The 20,081-nt window shown below is 42.9% G+C and overlaps 3 protein-coding genes and 1 pseudogene across 3 annotated transcripts; all 4 read right to left on the bottom strand.

The window, feature by feature from the left end:
- Positions 1-4,005: 4,005 nt before the first annotated feature.
- LOC123452671 (BTB/POZ and MATH domain-containing protein 2-like) lies at positions 4,006-5,155 on the bottom strand. The gene has a single exon (XM_045129377.1). It carries the CDS (start codon positions 5,074-5,076, stop codon positions 4,006-4,008), a length of 1,071 nt encoding a protein of 356 aa, XP_044985312.1. The 5' UTR covers positions 5,077-5,155.
- Positions 5,156-9,727: 4,572 nt separating this feature from the next.
- Positions 9,728-10,807, bottom strand: LOC123452673 (annotated as a pseudogene).
- A 1,816-nt stretch (positions 10,808-12,623) lies between these two features.
- On the bottom strand, positions 12,624-13,907 carry LOC123452674 (BTB/POZ and MATH domain-containing protein 2-like). Its single transcript, XM_045129378.1, has one exon. It carries the CDS (start codon positions 13,893-13,895, stop codon positions 12,834-12,836), a length of 1,062 nt encoding a protein of 353 aa, XP_044985313.1. The 5' UTR covers positions 13,896-13,907; the 3' UTR covers positions 12,624-12,833.
- Positions 13,908-15,805: 1,898 nt separating this feature from the next.
- Positions 15,806-17,449, bottom strand: LOC123452669 (BTB/POZ and MATH domain-containing protein 2-like). Its single transcript, XM_045129366.1, has 2 exons — positions 16,449-17,449; positions 15,806-15,842 (listed from the first exon to the last, which is right to left on the bottom strand). Exons 1-2 carry the CDS (start codon positions 17,447-17,449, stop codon positions 15,806-15,808), a joined length of 1,038 nt encoding a protein of 345 aa, XP_044985301.1.
- Positions 17,450-20,081: the final 2,632 nt, after the last annotated feature.

The raw sequence follows: 20,081 nt of genomic DNA, 5'->3' as shown, positions 1-20,081 counted from the left end.
TTTACAAACCTTCCATCACAGTATGACTTACACCATAAGCCTCATGACTATACATGCACATTGCAGAAGGAAGTGAAAAAGAGCAGATCACGTGCAAGTGCAAGTGGGAGCAAATCAAGTTCAACTACAAGCAAAAAAAGATCAGACGTTCCTCAGCTTGGACAACAAGCCAAACAGTCGATCCCACCCCTCAGGGTGTTACCCGAGAATGTCCCCCCTCTGGTGCAGGGGCAAGATTTGGAATTAGCAAAGAAGTGGGCGGATGAATGGGGTTTCCCGGTTGAAGACATTCTGGCTTCCCAAGACGACAGGTTACCCAAGGTTGTGGTAGCCCCTAAGCCATAGTTTGTCATGGGAGCGCCTTTGGTCAGTAAAGATGATCTCCCAACAAATATGCGTTACTTGCATACATGGTACTTAAGTGATTCAAAGAATGGGAGAACGATGATCGTGGTGAGTGTCCCACGGGAGTACTACGGCCGCCCCGAAGAAATCCATATCGACTTTGATGAACTCTTCCAGATGTACGATGGCGACGCCCTCGACAAATCGCTTATGAGTTGCTATTGTCTGTAAGTTTTTCAATTCGTTGTCTACATATAACTTGTTTAGTTATTTCGATTCATTGTCTACATATAACTTGTACTCTATTATGCAGAATGAAGATTCTGGATTGTAAAAATAGGAACATCCTAAATATTGGTTTATTGACCCAGATAAAAATACATATAGCGACGCTAACTGATAAACCCAAGGAGACGGAGGAAAACCTTCTAAGGTTTCTAACAGATCAAAATTTCTGTGACCACATACTGTTTCCATACAACTTCAGGTGAGGGTCTTTACTCTGTTGTGTCCATTCACTTATAAGTGTAATTGATAAGTTACACACACACACACACACACACACACACACATATATATATACATGTGCAGCTTCCATTGGATTCTGTTGGACATTCAAATTGATAAAGGAAGAGTTGATGCCTTCGACCCATTATCGAGACCCTTGGAACAGTTCCAAAGCCTGCAGGACATGCTCCAAGGGTAATTTCAATTATTCTTGCGCTCTATCGGTCTCTTTCGATGATTTTCTGATATATCAATTAATGAAAAACTTAGCAAATCATTTTCCTTGTCGGGCAGGGTTTGGAAGCGGTTCAAGTGCGTGACTCCCGGTATCGAGCCTGAGAAGCTGACCTTTAGAGCGGCTCAGGTAAGTAGTAGTATGATATACTTCTATTTTCAATACATTTATGATGCTAGATTATTATTTTGATTATATATATTCTATTCTCGTAAAGTGCGACCAGCAGCCACGGGGGACGTGTCTATGCGGATACTATGTTTGCGAGACCATTCGCACGTTTACCTCTGAGCACAAGGATCACAGATACGACATAAGCAATGAACATTCACACCTCTATTTTTACCCGTCATTCTTTGTTATCATGATTGATATTCATATTCATCTGCTCTTCTTATATAGTACACGGCCATGAGGGAGAAGTCCCTACCAGAGCAACGCGCGATTGCTGTTGTAGACGAGCTTGCGACCTTTCTGAGGACGGAAGCTATAGATGACAAAGGACGATTTAGTGTAGCTAGGGGCCATTACTGATGTTGGTCCATGTAATCGAATAGACGGGCTCCAGTCCCGATAATTCAGATCTCCATATAATTGTATATATATGCTCGCTTGTAAGATAAGTTAATCTTATATATATATATATATATGCATAATTATTGCTATTTAGAATTATATCAAAACTAATTCCCGAACACCAAACGAGGCATCACGTTAATCTCCCGAACACCTAAACCCTAAAACCCTAAAACCCAAAAAATAAACAAAATCTGAAACTCTTTAGCCCCGGTCCGTGTTAAGACCCGGGACTAAAGGGCCTGCCCCTGAGGACGCTCCGAGGCGCCCACGTGGAGCACCTTTGGTCCCGGCTTGGAACAGGGTCGGGACTAAAGGTTAGGCCTTTAGTCCCGCCCCTTTAGTCCCGGTTGGTGAACCGGGACTAAAGCCCCTTACGGGCCGGGGCTATAGGCCCTGTCCCCACTAGTGTCCTCCTCTTTACTTGTCACTGCGTATTCAGATGCAGACTGGGCAGGGTGTGCTGATGACAGACGGTCTACAGGTGGTTTTGCTGTGTTTCTGGAAACAAATCTTGTATCATGGAGTGCAAGAAAATAGGCTACAGTTTCACGGTCAAGAACTGGCGTTGAATATAAAACTTTGGCAAATGCTACAGCTGAAGTAAGGTGGATACAAACACTACTTTATGACCTTGGAATTAAGAGTCCACAAGCTGCGTGGTTATGGTGTGATAATATTGGTGCAACATATCTCTCAGCTAATCCTGCTTTCCATGCATGCACAAAGCACATTGAAGTTGATTTCCACTTCGTAAGGGAAAGAGTAGCCCGAAAGCTCCTTGATATTCGATTTATACCTACAGGAGATCAACTTGCTGATGACTTCACAAAACCTCTCACTATAAGGAGGTTGGATGAGTTTAAGTACAATCTCAACCTTGGCAAAGTTTCCTAGAGGTTTAGATTAGGGGAAGTGTTAGAATATGTTGTATAGAGATAGGAAAGTAGTTCAAACTTGTAATCTTTTCTATCTTTACTCCTACCGTATCTCTCACCCTCTCCGTTGAAACTCTTTGTAACCGACCGTATCACGGGCAATCTCATCTTGTAAGCAAAGGCATCTTTTGTATAAATACCAATGCGGCCCGAGCAAAGGGTTTAACGCTTCCACAATATTTTACAGGTGACACGTAGAGGGACAACGAGGGAGGCTGGATCCCTGTCAGCATTATGGCTGCTACGCACACCGTCATGGTGCGGCTCACCGCGGTTTTGGGTAGATGCTATAGTTCAGTGTGGCGTGACTGTCGGTGAAAATTGTGTCGATCTCGGTCATGGCGGATGATGGCAACATCGTGGACATTGTCTCCTTGTTGAAGGCACCGTGTTTCGACTGCTCCGGGGAAATCTTAGATCTCTGTCTCCCGGGTCGGGCGATGGAGGTGCCTTCACAGTTGTTTTCCCTCTTGGGGGCAATGTTTGGAGCGACGCTGCCTCGAGGAGACAAGAAAAGGAGCCGTGTTGCATGTACTGCATCGTTGACGACGGGTCTTAGCAGCATGGCACAACGAAGTCTGAGCGACGGACACGTGTTGCAAAGGAGGGTGGCGCTTTCTGACGTTATGGTGGCAAAAGGGGATGATAAGGTCAATGCATTCATGAAGATGGGACAACATAAGATGGCGGCGGCAGATTATAGAGCATGCACATGTGGTGCGTTGAGGGTCTACTAGACCAGTTGGTGCTCCCAGCTTGCCGGCGAAAGGCTTTGTGAGGCCATCGGCACATGGTGTGCATTGGTGTGAGGTCAAGGCACATCATCAAAGCTTGTAAGTATCACGATGATGTTCGCGGAGAAGGTGGCTTTGAATTGATTCATGTATTTACTTTATAAGGCTTTGTTGAATAATTTGATAAAGATAATTGTGTGCATCGGTCAATGCACAGTCGGGGGATTATCCTTGTTTTTGAAAAATAATACATGGAGGACGTAATCATTAATAAACCCAAATGATTAGTGCCACATGTGTGCCATGAAGCAATTCGACACTGATGATTTTTACAATTAAATTTGCCATCTGGAAAGAAAAAAACCCAAATAAAAAATTGAAACTTGCCATCCAAACAGTAAATTGCCATGCCTGACAACTAAAATTGCCATCCTTGCATCACTAAACTTTTCATAAAAAAATTCAAAGTTGTCATGTGTTCGTGTCACACGATGTGACACTTACCAGGGTCCTTACTAAACAATTAGGTACTATATTTTTTTTGAGATAATTAGATGCTATATACGATAATACTGGAGGCATTACTTCCGGAATGTTATGTCATATGTGTGACGCTTACCAGGGTCCTTACTAAAAAAGTTGAATGCCTTATATGATAATACTGGAGACATTACTTCCGGAATGTCATGATAATATCCTCTGCTGAATTCAACCGGATGATTCTAGCAGTCAGCTCCTCAACAACAGACCAGCAGCAGCTGGACGTCAGATGATCAAAGCCGTCACTCGCTATCATAGCCTTAAAATTGGACGGAGTAACGAGGAACCGCAAACAAGCTTCTTTCAGACGATGGAATCTATGCTGCTCGGCCAAAGCCAAGCTGGTGGCCACCATGTTGGAGTCAATGTGACTGCACAATTTCTCCTCGCATATCACCTTCAGCCTAGGGATGTCGTACCTGTCAGCCGCTTCGAGTAGATGCCCGGCCATCACCACATCAAGTAGAGGAACCGAGTCGGTGTATATGAAATGGAGCAAGCACTCAAACACATCAGGTTCCATGTCACGGATTTCAATGGTACTACATGAACTCTCCGCCATGGCACCCAGGAGCCCCGCCTTGAACACGGACGACCGAGCAGCGAGGACACACCTGTGAGCCGGGAATCCCCGTCCCCCGACTTGAAAAGTCAGGTCTGCTCCATCCTTGCTCCCTAGGAGGTCGCCGAAATGCCGGTGCAGGTCGCTTGGAGGAATCCTGGCTTCTTCGTCGAGGATGTCTTTGACGACGGTGACGTCGCACCTGATGGTGAGACAATCGTCTCTGAGATGCGGCGATCCCTCGAGCCCAGCCTTGTGGATGAAGTCGTGGTAGCCACGGTCGGGGGCTTTGCTTGAGAAGGTGTGTAGAGGGATGGCACGGCTGTACGAGGGCACCGGAGTTCCGTTCTGGTCAAGCACACTGAGCTTCAGTTTCGCCTTCACCTTCACGTCTTCGGCGTCGGCGGACTCGTTGTGTACGTAAAGCGATATGAAATCGTCACAATGCTTTGGGTAGCCGTTGGGGTAATATCTGACGACCCAGATGTGGCCTCCGACGCTGAAAGGGGTGGAAGTCATGCACTCCCCGTTCTTGAGCAGCGCCTTGGTCCTTGAGTATCCGTCTACCTTGAGCACGTACGACCTCTCCTCGGAGTCGGCGATGATGGCGGCCGGGATCTCGCGGCAATGCTCTGCCATATGGAGTGGAGGTGGGATTGAACTCGGAGTAAGATGGAGGACTGGCGAGAGGAAAGATTATGCTGCGTATGTCTATGGCGAGAGGTGTACTTGGGGACTCATATTCATCATCAAACTCATCGTCTGTCTACGACGAGTACTTACTTTCTGCACGACGTACGGGAACGAGGACGAAGCGAACTGCAGTTTCTTTCCTCTAACAAATAATCGAGTATGGAGTATATAGCTAGCTAACTTATGTACAGACCACAAGGCACGTAGAACACAAGCAGCGTGACTGGATTTATTCTTGCCGCCGGCCGGTGCGCGAAACACGAATCGATTGGAACCGCGTGCTCCTGTTTCCTTTTCTTTATTGATTGATGATTCTTCAACTCAACCCACGGGATGTGTCTTATACAATCCCTGGTTTATATAAAGGCCTGATGTACGTTCTGGAGAAATACTCGGTGACCAACTCTAATACGAATCCGACTCGGTATGGAGTGCTGACCATACAAGGACACATGCATGCACGTTCTCTGTAAGTTTGTGCGGAACAACTCGATCCCTGCCTGCCATTTACTCCGCTCGTTTTACCGTCACGGGGAGACGCCACGCCATTGCGTTGCAGCTAGCGCTCTGCCATCGGTGAGAGGTGAAAGGAGTCACGATACTAGTTGGCAACTGGGGAACTTTGCTTCTGTCCGAATATCGTCGGTTTGGGTCACGTTGACCGGGGCGGAAAATCTTTTTTTTTTGGGTAGCTAGTAAAGGGTGCGTGAATTGGATACGCAGACGTTTGCACTGGCGCACACTGTCTTCGATTTCTTATCTGGACTAGTAAGCTTCCACGTACAATGCATGTAATCACTTTATAATAGTTTACTATTACATGACAAAAGTCCAGCTGCCTTGTGTCAAAATAGACCATCTTCATATTGCCATTCGTGTGTTAAGTTAGAACTTCTCTATATTATCATCAACCTCTTTTAAATATCTGATTTTCTTCCTCATGGTGTTTGTAGCCTTGTTGCTAGAGTGACTGTGGCAATCACACTCATTGAAGTAAGACCTCTTACACCAGTCCTTCCACAACTCCACCCACGACGCAAGGCATGCGATGCACAAGGGGAACATTTGACATCACCTGACGGATCGCATCGCATGTGTTCGTCGTCTTTCTAGCATGACAAGTGCCCAAGTGAAGCCCTCCCATTGTCCCCTCACGATGTTATCGCCAATGGCACTCATGTGAGCACGCCTCCCTATTATAATCATGTACTATGTTGATCTCACCACACCAATCCCTAGTTCTCACCTTGCTGCCGAATCTTGCCAATTTTGCGATCAAATGGGTTCCTAGGCGGGCAATCCAATCATCACCAGTCGACGTCTCATGCAGGCCATGCACAAATTAGCCACCAACAATCCTGGTGTATCTCAACGACACTACCGAGAAAAAGGGAGCCGTGGGTGCTAACCGTCTCGGTGTTGATTTGGTCACCATAGTAATTCAGTAGCCAAAATTATAATTCACATGTGTACAGACTATACTTTCAAGCATATTGGCCAAAAATTCCGACGTTTGCACTACTGGCGCACACTGTCTTCGATTTCTTCTCTGAAAAACCATTTAATGAACCTTCAAAAAACAGAGCTCCGACCTCCGCATCAATCAGTCATATTATAAAAAAAAGTACGGAAATAAAATCTTAGATCCATAAAAACTCACATTATGAGCAAGAAGAACCAAACCTTAAATAAAATCTGTCACAACTGACGAAACCAAAAGGCAGGTTATGATGCCTATACACCTACCATATACATTAGTTAATGAATGTAACGACCTCAAAACCAATAATAGATATTTTGGACAATTTTTCCACTGTACTCGACTGTGACAACCTTTTGTTTTCTTCTCAAGCTCATCTACAATTACTGATAATCATTTCTTTTCCATTTTACAAACTAGTTGGGTGCTCCACACATTTGTGCGGATAGAATTCGTTTTGTGGTATGCCATTCTTGTTTTCTTGCATTTGGTATATACAAATATTGTAGCACAATGCATGATGTGAAAGGAGCATTGTAACATACCATGACCCCCGCGTCATCCTATCGAGGGCGACTCTTAAGATATAGACGCTCACATAGCGGGCTCATGGCGCATGTGCATTGAAAAAACACTAGTTAGAAGATCCATACTTGCGTGAAAACCATGGTGCTATGTGGCAGTTGGCGAATGGAGTGTGTGGCAGTGGTGTTGCGGTTGGCGGCGGCCCACTATGTCAATGAATGGAGGCGAGAATTCTTGTTGAGGCAAACGCCTTTCCCAGCTTGAAAGTGGCTAGTAGCAATGATATCGACGTACGCCGTCTCCTTGAAGACATTGTTTTGGCCTTCCCCTTAATTCCAAGGCACTCCGAGTGAAAATTCTTTATCCTCTTTGGATAAGACAACTACGGCACTCCGTTGCATGGTGTCATTAATTTTAAGATGGGCCTTGGCCTTCTTTCTAAAAATACAATAATAGAAAACTTATTTTGTGTTGTTTCTAGTATGATGGGTACGAACATGCAATTAATATGTCACTACATTAGTAGATAGTACATCATTCAAAACACATGGAATGACTATACCAAAAATGTATATCTTGAGAGAACATTGTTGGACCTCACTAAAAAGATTTCCATTAAGTGTGTTAGAAATTTCCTGGTATGTCATACTAGAAGGACAAAGGAATAGCATACCAACGCATTTGTGGGGCTATATCCTATATGTACATGAATAGTTGATCCCCCAATACCACCAATTTTCTCAACATGCAATTCGGCCAACTCACATGCCATCGTAAACTGGATGAAATTGTCGTGCCACCATGCATGAGGAATAATCCACCTTAATATGCATCACACACTCGACAACTATACAATAATCAAATATTTTTAATGCTCATATTCTTAATCCAAACACTAATATTTCATACAATGAAATCTCATTAAAATATTATACTCCCTCCGACCCAAAATAAGTGACTCAAAACTTACTCAGTTTTGTACTAACTTTAGTACAAAACAGAGTCACTTTTGAGTCTCTTATTTTGGGACGAAGGGAGTATATGAAAAATGTATTTCATATGAAAGCTGTTTTTCTAAATTCAAATTTAGTATATACAAATAGCAGTACTTATTATACTAAATATGTTTTCGGTGATAGTATTATGAAAAAATAGAGACGAAAAGGCATAACATATTACTCATTCTGCTGGGCAAACTATATTTACTTGAACAATTTTTTGTATAGAAGTATCCATTTTGACTAAATACTTTCTTGTTGCCTAAAATTGAATGCCTTTATTGTTGCTATGCAATTAACATATATTGGGGAAGATGTGGTTATGATGCTTTTTTTAATCTTTTAGATTTTTTAATCTAAAATCATCCTTTTGGAAACTCAATGTTAATTTGAGTTTTTAAACCAAATTGCTATATTGTACTCTTATGATGAAGTTCATGTATGAAACAAGTTGTATCTTTTATCTAACTAGTACTATGGTATCCATACTTTATTCTGAATTTACATATTTTAGGATCTCGTATGGATTTCTTACGAAACAAAAATGTTGACTCCTTCAATGTCTTATTCTAAATTTCAAGTAAACAATAACTAAATTTGGCCTTTGATGGCATCTAGATGTATTCCATATCCAAACTACTTTTCTATTTTTATTTTCATTGAAAATTTAACATATTATGTTTTCCAATTTTCTTTATCAAGGATTTCATAGGGAGTTTGACAGAAATCCAATTAGCAGATTTATTTTATTATTTCAATTTTTTATTTTCTCAATTGAGTTGCATACTTCATCCACCCACTAAGTGTTTTCTAGAGTAATTTTATCCAAGCTTTACTATTGATATTTTTTATTTTTTATTTTCGTATATACTCCCATCCATTCCTTTGTGTAAAGTGTGTTTTTTGCATGGTGACATGGGTAAAAAAATAAGAAAAAAATTGGATGGAAATATCTAATTGATTAGGAGAGTGTGTTCAAGTGTGTGGATGTTTGTGTTTAATCTTTACATGATATTAGTCATATACATCACTGTAATCTTGACCCATCATGATCATGATCAATTGAACCTGAGTATTACCAGTCAACAAAAAAAGTTTAAAGAAGACTATAAGAAACTAAAACTTTCTTTCCATTGTCAGTTAACACATCATTAGACATGCATTTAAATGAATTTCTTTCATTTCGCCTGAACTCCAGCCGTTTTTTCCCCAATTGGCACTCAATCAAAATTTTCTGCCGTCAGATTTAGTGCATGAATCCCAGAGCATGTTTTATCATCGTATCCATCAATAGGTTTTTTGTGGTCCATGTCCATGGTTTCTGGGAGGTTGATTGGTAAACAATGGATATTCAAATAGTAGTACTTTCCTTCTTCTCTCAAGGAAAAAAAAAACCATACTGGTCGCCTTTTATATTAAACTGAATGAAAGGTACTAATAACCTTTTTTTTTTTCTGAAACATGCATGAAACCATACATGTTGATTTTTGGTTTTAGGAGAGCTCATGAAACCATACATGCATGGAGAAGTAGCATAATAATTACAACTATTAGTACTAAAAATTTGGCTGAAATATTTCCAATCGCATTACTACTAAATTGCCATGATAACATTCTTTGCAGATTTAAATTCAGACGGGATCATTCTAGCTATGAGCTCCTTGAGAACAGATCGGCAGCTGGATTTCAGATGCTCATACCCATCACTTGCCACCATCGCATCAAAGTTAGACGGAGAAGCAAGGAACTGCAAACAAGCTTCTTTGAGACGATGGAAACCATGCTGCTCAGCTAAAGCCAGGCTGGTTGCCACCATGTTGGAATCAATGTGATTGCACAATTTCTCCTCACACATCTGCTTCAGCCTGATGATATTGTACCTGTCAGCTGCCACCAGAAGATGGCCAGCCATAACCACATCAGTTTCGCCGTTCTTGGTAGCCACCTCAAGCACAGGAACTGAGTCGGAGTATATGAAGTGGAGCAAGGACTCAAATACATCAGGTTCCATGTCATGAATTTCGATAGGACAAGCTGCAGAACTCTCCTTCATGACGCCAAGGAGCTCCGCCTTGAAGACGGATGAGCGAGCAGCGAGAACACACCTGTGGGCTGAGAATCTTTGTTCGCCGACTTGAAAGGTTAGGTCTGCGGCGTCCTTGTTCTTGAGGAGGTCGGCGAGATGGTGGTGCAGGTCGCTTGGAGGAATTTTTGCCTCTTGGCTCCTGATCCCCGTGACGGTGACATCGCACCTTATGGTGAGGCAGTCGTCTCTCAGATGCGCCGATGCCTCCAGATCAGCCTTCTTGATCACGAGTGAGGAGCTCCAGACTTGACCTTCAGAGAAGGTACGCACGGCGTTGGTACGGCTCCATGAAGGCACTGGTTCTTCATTCTTGTCAAGTACACTCAGCGTTAATTTCGCCCTCACGTCTTCATCATCGGTAGATTCGAGACGTATAAAAAGAGAGATGGAATCGGCATTAATCTTCCAGACACCGTTTGGGTAATATCTCAGGGTCCATTTTTAGCCTCCAACACTGAATGGGGTAGAAATCACAGACTGGCCGTTCTTCACTAGAGCCTTGGCTCTTGAGTATCCATCCACCTTGAGCACATACGACCTTTCCTCAGATACCATGTCAGCAGAGATCTGGCATTGCTCTGCCATTGTGGAAGTGGAGTAAACGGGACTAGTAGGATGGATGACTGGCGAGCAAAGATTTTACTGCAACATATAGAGGTGCACTTGGGAAGTTAAATGCATTCGTTTCACATTCAGTCAAACGGAAACAGCGGCCTGTTCGCATCTCGATCTAAATGTTTGCGTCCGCCTGCCTGCCTTTTACTACTAGTGCTCGATTACATTCACGAGGAAACCGCGCCACTGCACTGCAACCTTTTCATCTGCCGCTGCAATGCATGCAACAATTAATGATGATATTTCCTTGGATCAAAGTGACTCAAATCGACAGTCTAACCCCTCGCCACATAAAAAAACTTTTCATCTGCCTACATCAAAAATAAACTTTTCTTCTTTTTGTGAAAAAATAATCTTTTCAGCTGCCCATAAAATGGCAGAGCCCTTTGCTATGAACGAAAAATCAGCAAGAAAGAACTCGGAAGCATCTTCACCATTTTGACCACCACTTAATGACAATATAATCCAGCTGAATGTGTTGCAACTTGCAAATATAATTCAGATATTTGGGTGGGCCGAGCAACAGGCAAAGGGTTATAGCAATATATATTCCAGTTGATTGTACCGACCACCTGAATGAATCATCATCCACACCACAAGCACATTTGCATGATCACGTTTAGCATGTTAAGAAACTCAATTTTGGAGAGTGTTCTCTCTCTCTCTACTCCAACCGTACAGCCTTTTCTTCCTCCCGTCAATTTACTCAACAAGGCAGCGACCAAATTAGCCTTTTTGGCGCTAGTTTCCTGTTACGTGCCATTTTTTCCACAACACATTGTATATTTAGCACACAGAACCACATCAGTTAATTTGTTTCCCCCACAATCCCTTTAAAACCGACTTTTCAAAAACTAAGTCTGAAGTCTGAATAACCCCCCAAAATGACAGTACTCCATAGTGCACCTCTATATATAGATATATTCAGCAAAATGCTAGTAGATCACGTTTCTTCGACTCACCAAAGTAGTACTACAGTCTAGCTGAAGGCAACGATCTGAAGAAACCATCATGCACACGACAAGCACATTTTCGTGATCACGTTCAACAAATTAGCAAGCTGTGTAGAGATTTTGGAGAATGTTTTCACTGTACTTGACCGCAGCCACTTTTTCATTCTCCAAGCGCATCATGTATTTAGAAGACAACAGAAATACAGTCATGCTTAACTGAAGACTAGAAAAACCCACAATCCCTTCAATCGATTTTCGTGAAAAAACTGGACAGCTCTCGACAGCATCACAAGTACACAACTGCTGAGCTGCACTACCAGCAATATTCAGAGGGCCTTTAAAAGAAAATTATTCAGAGGATCGTTTGCTACAGAAGGAAAGAACCCGCCGGCGAAACGTTAAATGAACTGAACCTCTCTGTGTCCTTCCTCTGTACTTCTATCATTCCTCTCTAGATCTTCTTCCTCCTTATGTGTGGTTGCTGTCCACAAGCAACGGTGCATGTTCTGGCCATGGAAACGGCTTATTAAAAAGAAACAGGGCAAATGTGAACTGCAGTTGTATTCGGCCACAAAAACTGGGCAGCCCTTTTGGCATCGGCTCTTCTCATTTGGTCATTCTTGACTGATTTTACCAGAAGCCTCATCTGCAATATTTTTAGGTGGTACAAAGGACCAAGGTAATGAAGCTTCTATTTTCAGGGGGAAGAAAAACAGAGTATAGAACATTTGTGCGAGCATTGGAACACGGAGGGCACTAATTAAAAATCCAGCTGAATGTACCCATGCACTCATGAAAGAATCAACTCAATAAGTACACAAATACATAATGGATAAGCAAGAGGCACGTACAGGGGCAGTCTCAGTAATGATTTCATAACTAGCAAGAGAAGAGCTAGCATTCCACTTACATGAGTAGATTGAATGATTCATGTCTAGCATTTCTGTTCTGCAACCATACATGGAGAAGTAGGATAACCATTACTAATAAAATTTGGATGACATATATGATAACAGTACGAGACTGGTGTAGAGTAACTAAAGGCATTACTTCCACATTTCCATGATAATATCATTTGCCACTTTCAGTTCAGCCGGCAGGATTCTAGATATCACTTCCTTGAGGACAGGCGGGCAGCTGGATTTCAAATGCTCATACCCATCGCTTGCTACCATCGCCTCCAAATTGGACGGAGAAGCAAGGAACTGCAAACAAGCTTCTTTGAGACGATGGAAACCATGTTGCTCGGATAAAACCAAACTGGTTGCCACCATGCTGGAATCGATATGATTGCACAATTTCTCCTCGCATATCAGCTTGAGCCTGCCAATGTTGTACCTGTCAGCCGCAACTAGTATATGACCATCGGTCACCACATCAAGCACCCTAGGAAGTGAGTCCGTGTATATGAAATGAAGCAAGGAATTGAACACATCAGCTTCCATGTCAGAGATTTCAATAGGACTAGCAGAAGAACTCTCCTTCATGGCCCCGAGGAGCTCAGCTTCGAAGACCAATGACCGAGCAGCAAGGACACACCTGTGAGCGGAGAATTTCTCCCCGCTGACCTGAAAGGTGAGGTCTGCTGAATCCTTGTTCATGAGCAGGTCGCCGAGATGCTGGTGCAGGTCGCTTGGAGGAACCCTTGTTTCTTCGTGGTGGATGACGGTGACATCGCACCTGATGGTGAGACAGTCATCTCTTATATGCGCCGATGCCTCCAGATGAGCCTTCTTCATGAAGTTACCATAGCTTTCACCTTTGCTTGAGAAGGTAACCATAGGGTGCGTATAGCTGTATGAAGGCACCGGCTCTCCATTCTCGTCAAGTACACTGAACTTGAACTTCGCCTTCACATCTTCAGCATTGGCAGATTCAAGCACGAGATGAAGAGAGATGAAATATTCACAATCCTCGTAGCTACCGTTTGGGTAGTACCTCACGGCCCAGTCGTGGCCTCCAACAACGAAAGGGGTGGAAGTCACGCGCTCGCCGTTCTTGAGTAGCGCCTTGGCTCTGGAGTATCCATCTACCTTGAGCACGTACGACCTTTCCTCGGACAGAGAGATAGAATGCATGGCAGCAGACATCTTGCATTGCTCTGCCATTTTGGAGGTGGGCTTGGTGGTATAGCCTGGATTAGGATGGAAGAGTAGCGAGAGGAAGTACAGTACGAGTACTTTGCTTCATGTAGTACTATCTATATATAGAGTGAGATAAGACATAAGAGAGAGGAAAGTGCACTCGGGAAGTCAAACCGAAACGGTGGCCTGTTCACGAATCACACCTCGATCTAGATGTTTGCGTCTGCCATTTACTACTAATTAGTACTAACTCGTTTACCTTCACGAGGAGACGCCATTGCACTCCAAACGAAGATAGGCGCCATCACAAACTAAACTTTTCATCTGCCTAATTTTTTTTTTTAAAAAAAGCCCTTTACCAGCCAATGCTTCACCTCCCACAGAATGGCGGAGCGCTTTTCTACCGACGACGTTTTCACACGTCCGAAACACGCACCTTCTAATACATTGCTTTCGTCCAATCAACCAGCGTCATCGGGGAAGGAAAACGAATGCAGCATGCGGTCCAGTGGAGACACATCAGGTCGTGTGTTCATCGGGCATAAAAAGGTTGTTTGCAAAGCAATTTCGAACAAAAAATCGGCAAGAAAGAACCAAGTACTAGCCAGATTGGCGTTCGTGCGACCGCGAAACATGTTTTACATAAACAGAAAAGCACGGACATGGCCTGCAGATTTCATGGCTTATGAGCTATACGATCTGCAGTATACTGCAGGAGTAGTATGATTCAGAACTCGGAAGCATTTTGACCATTTGGAACACCAATGACAGTACAATCCAGCTGAATGTGTTGCAACTTGCAAATATAATTCAGATATGTTGGGTGGGCCGAGCAACAGGCAAAGGGTTATACCAACGAAATTAAGCAATATATAATCCAGTTGAATGTACCGACGACCTGAATGAATCATCATCCACACCACAAACACATTTTCATGATCACGTTTAGCATGTTACAAAAACTAAATTTTGGAGAGTGTTTTCTCTGTACTCGACAGCGACAACTTTTTCTTCCTCCCGCCAATTTACTCATCAAGACAGCGACCAAATTAACCTTTGGAAAAACTTTCCTACGTGCCATTATTTCTCCGCAACATAACGTATATTTAGCACACATAACCACAGCAGTTAACTTGTTTCCTCTAAAATCCCTTTAAAACCGACTTTTCGAAAATTAAGTCTGAATAACCCTCAACAGCATAGCTAAGTCCTTCACACAGCAGCACTACGAGAAATATTCAGAGGGGAATAATAACCAATGGCCCTTCACAACTTCTCAGAGTATTAGCTATCAGAAGATATTAGGAGTAATAATCAGTTGTTGACGATTACTGCATGCAGATATCTTTTTTATTCTTTTGCTTTGTGCTTTAAACTGAACTGCAACACATGATCCCGAAAGCCAGATACACGAGCAGAGGGTAATGAAGTTTTTATTTTCGGAAGAAAAAAAATAGACTAGTCCAGACCATACTCGAAATACCCTTTCACTCCGTTTTATAGATAAAGCAATGATCCATACAACCCATATACAAGTTCAACCACACATAGAAGCCGGGGCGACCGCATAGTCTAGCCCACAGAAAATAAAAGAAATTAGAAAAAAGCCACCTAGTGACGGTAGAGCCTCGGCCCTACATGAAGGCAAGCCATCGCGACATAGCCAGAAGAGAAACCAGCATGCCATCCAGACGCTCCCTGTCGCGCAGCCTAGAAAGAGGATGCTAATGCTACATAAAAACCAGGAATTTGAAGAAGGAGCGGTCCATACTTTCTTTTATCTCAGGAAATAAAATTACCATTCTCGTCACATGAATGCCGATCGATAAGTAGCATTTTTATTCTGAAACATAAACGCACCATGCATGGAGATGTAGCATAATATCCTTTGGTACCAAAAGGATGACAATATATGATAATGGTATGGTATGACATTACTTCCACATTGTCATGATAATATCCTTTGCTGATGTAAATTCAGCCGGGATGATTCTAGCTATCAGCTCCTTGAGAACAGCTAGGCAGCTGGATTTCAGATGCTCATAGTCATCACTTGCCATCATAGAGTCCAAATTCGACAGAGAAGCAAGGAACTGCAAAAAAGCTTCTTTGAGGCGAAGGAAACCATGTTGCTCGGCCAAAGCCAAGCTGGTAGCCACCATGTTGGAATCAATGTGACTGCACAATTTCTCCAGGCATATCAGCTTCAGCCTACCAATGTTGTACCCGTCAGCGGCCAGAAGTAGATGGCCGGCCATCACCAGATCAAGCACTGGAAGGTTTTTTTAGTCCATGTCCATTGTTTTTGGAAGGTTAATTGGCAACAACAAATCATAAAACAATACTTTAATTCTTCTCACAAGAGAAATAAATAAACACACTGGTCGCCTGAACATATATTAAACCGAATGATCCGTAGTAACATTTTTTTCTGAATAATATGCATGAAACCATACATGGAAAACAGGAGAAGTACCATAACAAGTAGAACGATTAGTACCAAAAAAATTGGATGACATATATGATAATAGTACCACACATTACTACTAAATTGCCATGATAATATCCTTTGCCGATTTAAATTCAACCGGGATGATTCTAGCTATCAGCTCCTTGGGAACTGATGGGCAGCTGGATTTCAGATGCTCGTAACCTTCACTTTCCATCATTGCTTCCAAATTAGACGGAGAAGCAAGGAACTGCAAACAAGCTTCTTTGAGACGATGGAAACCATGCTGCTCGGCTAAAGCCAGGCTGGTTGCCACCATGTTGGAATCAATGTGATTGCACAATTTCTCCTCACATATCTGCTTCAGCCTGCTGATGTTGTACCTGTCAGCTGCTACTAGTAGATGGTCAGCCATAACCACATCAGTTTCGTCTTTGTTGCTACCCATCTCAAGCACAGGAACCGAGTCAGTGTATATGTAGTGGAGCAAGGAATTGAACACATTAGCTTCCATGTCATGAATTTCAATAGGACTAGCTGCAGAACTCTCCTTCATGGCGCCAAGGAGCTCCGCCTTGAAGACGGACGACCGAGCAGCGAGGACACACCTGTGAGCTGAGAGTGTCTGACAGCCGACTTTAAAGGTGAGGTCTGCTGCATCCTTGCTCTTTAGGAGGTCACCAAGATGCCGGTGCAAGTCGCCTGGAGGAACCCTTGTTTCTTCTTCACTGTTGATCTCCTTTATGACAGTGACATCGCACCTGATGGTAAGACAGTCATCTCTCAGATGTCCTGATCCCTCTAGATCAGCCTTCTCAATGAATTCATTATAGCCCCACTCTGATTCTTCCCTTGAGGAGGTATGTACAACGTTGGTACGGCTGTATGATGGCACTGGTTCTCCATTTTTGTCAAGTACGTTGAGCGTGAAGTTCGCCTTGACATCTTCGCCATCGGCAGATTCGAGAAGTAGAAAAATAGATATGAAATCGACACAATCCTCAGATTCGCCGTTTGGGTAATATTCCACGGCCCAGTCATGGCCTCCAAAATTGAAAGGGGCAGAAGTCACGCTCTCGCCAGTCTTGAATAGCTCCTTGGCTCTTGAGTATCCGTCTACCTGCATCATGCACATGAGCACATCGAATTGTAAAACCAAGATGCCCGTAAAGTGGAGAGTGTAAAAGGATAGACAACAAATACCTTCAAGCTATTTTGTAGCATTCCATCCATTCAAGACCAAGCCATAGAAAAAACCTGAGAATAACTTACCACTGAATCAAGTAAATTAAGAATACCATAAGCAAGACTGTAAATAGAACTGTAGAATCATGAGCACAAAGTCCAAAAATACACACACAAGAATAGCTTACTGTTGACCAAGGAATCTGCGAAAGAATCTATCATATCGATCTTTTTTCCTTGCGGGAACGAATCCATCCATCGATACGTCGTGCTTGAGGAAAGATTGATCATTTTTTTCCAGAACAGATCCATCCATCTTTTAAATCTCAACCGTCAAATCTTTTACGATTAACATAAAATCAACGAATATAAAAGGGTTGCGTATGGAGAACTAGTCTTGTCTTGAGTTGTCATAAGTGCCACTTTATGATGAATGATAGTATAGTCCTTGGGCATAAAATTTCTGAAAGAGGCATTTATGTAGATAAAGCTAAATTTGATGCTGTTGAGAAAGTGCAATGTCCTAAATATATCAATGGTATAAGGAATTTTCTTGGTCATGTTGGTTTCTATAGAAGGATTATTAACGATTTTTTCTAAAATTTCTAGGCTTTTGCTTTTGATGATGAGTGTGTATATGACTTTAAAATTTGTAAGAAAGCTTTGATTACTACTCCTATTGTTCAGCCACCTGATTGGAATTTATATTTTAAAATTTTGTGATGCCAGTTATTATGCATATCAGGGTTGTTCTTGGTCTGAGAGTTCATAATAAATTGAATGTTATTCAGTATGCTAGAAAAACCTTGGTCAAAGCTAAAAAATGCTAGTAGTGAGAAGGAATTTCTAGAAGTTGTGTTTTCTTGTGATAAGTGTAGACCATATATGGTTGATTCTAAAGTTACTATTTAGATTGATCATGCCGCTATTAAATATATTATGGATTAGAAAGATGATAATCTTGCGTTGATTAGTGTTGGAAATATGCCCTAGAGGCAATAATAAATTAGTTATTACTATATTTCTTTGTTCATGGTAATCGTTTATTATCCATGATTGTATTGATTGGAAACACAATACTTGTGTGGATGCATAGACAAAACACTGTCCCTAGTAAGAAGATGGTCAAAGTTTTATGACCATAGGCAAGTGTTGTTACTTGATAACGGGATCACATCATTAGGAGAATCATGTGATGGACTAGACCCAAACTAATGAACGTAGCATGTTGATCGTGTCATTTTATTGCTACTGTTTTTCTGCGTGTCAAGTATTTATTCCTGTGACCATGAGATCATATAACTCACTGGCACCGTAGGAATACCTTGTGTGTATCAAACGTCACAACGTAACTGGGTGACTATAAAGATGCTCTACAGGTATCTCCGAAGGTGTCCATTGAGTTAGTATGGATCAAGACTGGGATTTGTCACTCCGTGTGACAGAGAGGTATCTCGGGGCCCACTCGGTAATACAACATCACACACAAGCCTTGCAAGCAATGTGACTTAGTGTATGTCACGGGATCTTGTATTACGAAACGAGTAAAGAGACTTGCCGGTAAACAAGATTGAAATAGGTATACGGATACTGACGATCGAATCTCGGGCAAGTAACATACCGAAGGACAAAGGGAATGACATACGGGATTATATGAATCCTTGACACTGAGGTTCAACCGATAAGATCTTCGGAGAATATGTAGGATCCAATATGGGAATCTAGGTCCCGCTATTGGATATTGACCGAGGAGTCTCTCGGGTCATGTCTACATAGTTCTCGAACCGCAGGGTCTGCACACTTAAGGTTCGACGATGTTTTATGCGTATTTGAGTTATATGGTTGGTTACCGAATGGTGTTCGGAGTCCCGGATGGGATCACGGACGTCATGAGGGTTTCCGGAATGGTCCGGAAACGAAGATTGATATATAGGTTTGTCTCATTTGGTTACCGGAAGGTTTTCGGGCATTACCGACATCGTACCGGGAGTGACGAATGGGTTCAGGGAATTTACCGGGAGGGGGGAACCCACCCGGGAGTGGCCCAAGGCCTTAGGGGTGACACACTAGCCCTTAGTGGGCTGGTGGGACAGCCAATAAAGGCCCATGGCGCCACCAAGGAAAAAACCAAAGAGAAAAAGAAAAAGAAAAAGGAAGTGGGAAGGTGGAGAAGGACTCCACTTTCCAATCCTAGTTGGACTAGGATTGGAGGGGGAGGACTTCCCCCCTTGGTTCGGCCGACCCCTTGGAGCTCCCTTGTACCTCAAGGCAAGGTCCCTACCCTCCCTCCTATATATATTGGGGTATTAGGGCTGATTTGTGATAACTTTGCCACGGCAGCCCGACCACATACCTCCACGGTTTTTCCTCTAGATCGTATTTCTACGAAGCTCGGGAGGAGCCCTGCTGGGATAGATCACCACCAACCTCCGGAGCGCCGTCACGCTGCCAGAGAACTCATCTACCTCTCTGTCTCTCTTGCTGGATCAAGAAGGCCGAGATCATGGCGGAGAACTCATCTACCTCTCCGTCTCTCTGTTGACGGCACCTTGGAAATCCTTCTGCTACGGCTACGC

Source organism: Hordeum vulgare, chromosome 5H (assembly GCF_904849725.1).
Source record: "Hordeum vulgare subsp. vulgare chromosome 5H, MorexV3_pseudomolecules_assembly, whole genome shotgun sequence".
Taxonomy (NCBI): Eukaryota; Viridiplantae; Streptophyta; class Magnoliopsida; order Poales; family Poaceae; genus Hordeum; species Hordeum vulgare.
Note: the sequence above shows the minus strand (reverse complement) of the source record. Positions and strands in the feature narration are given on the sequence as shown.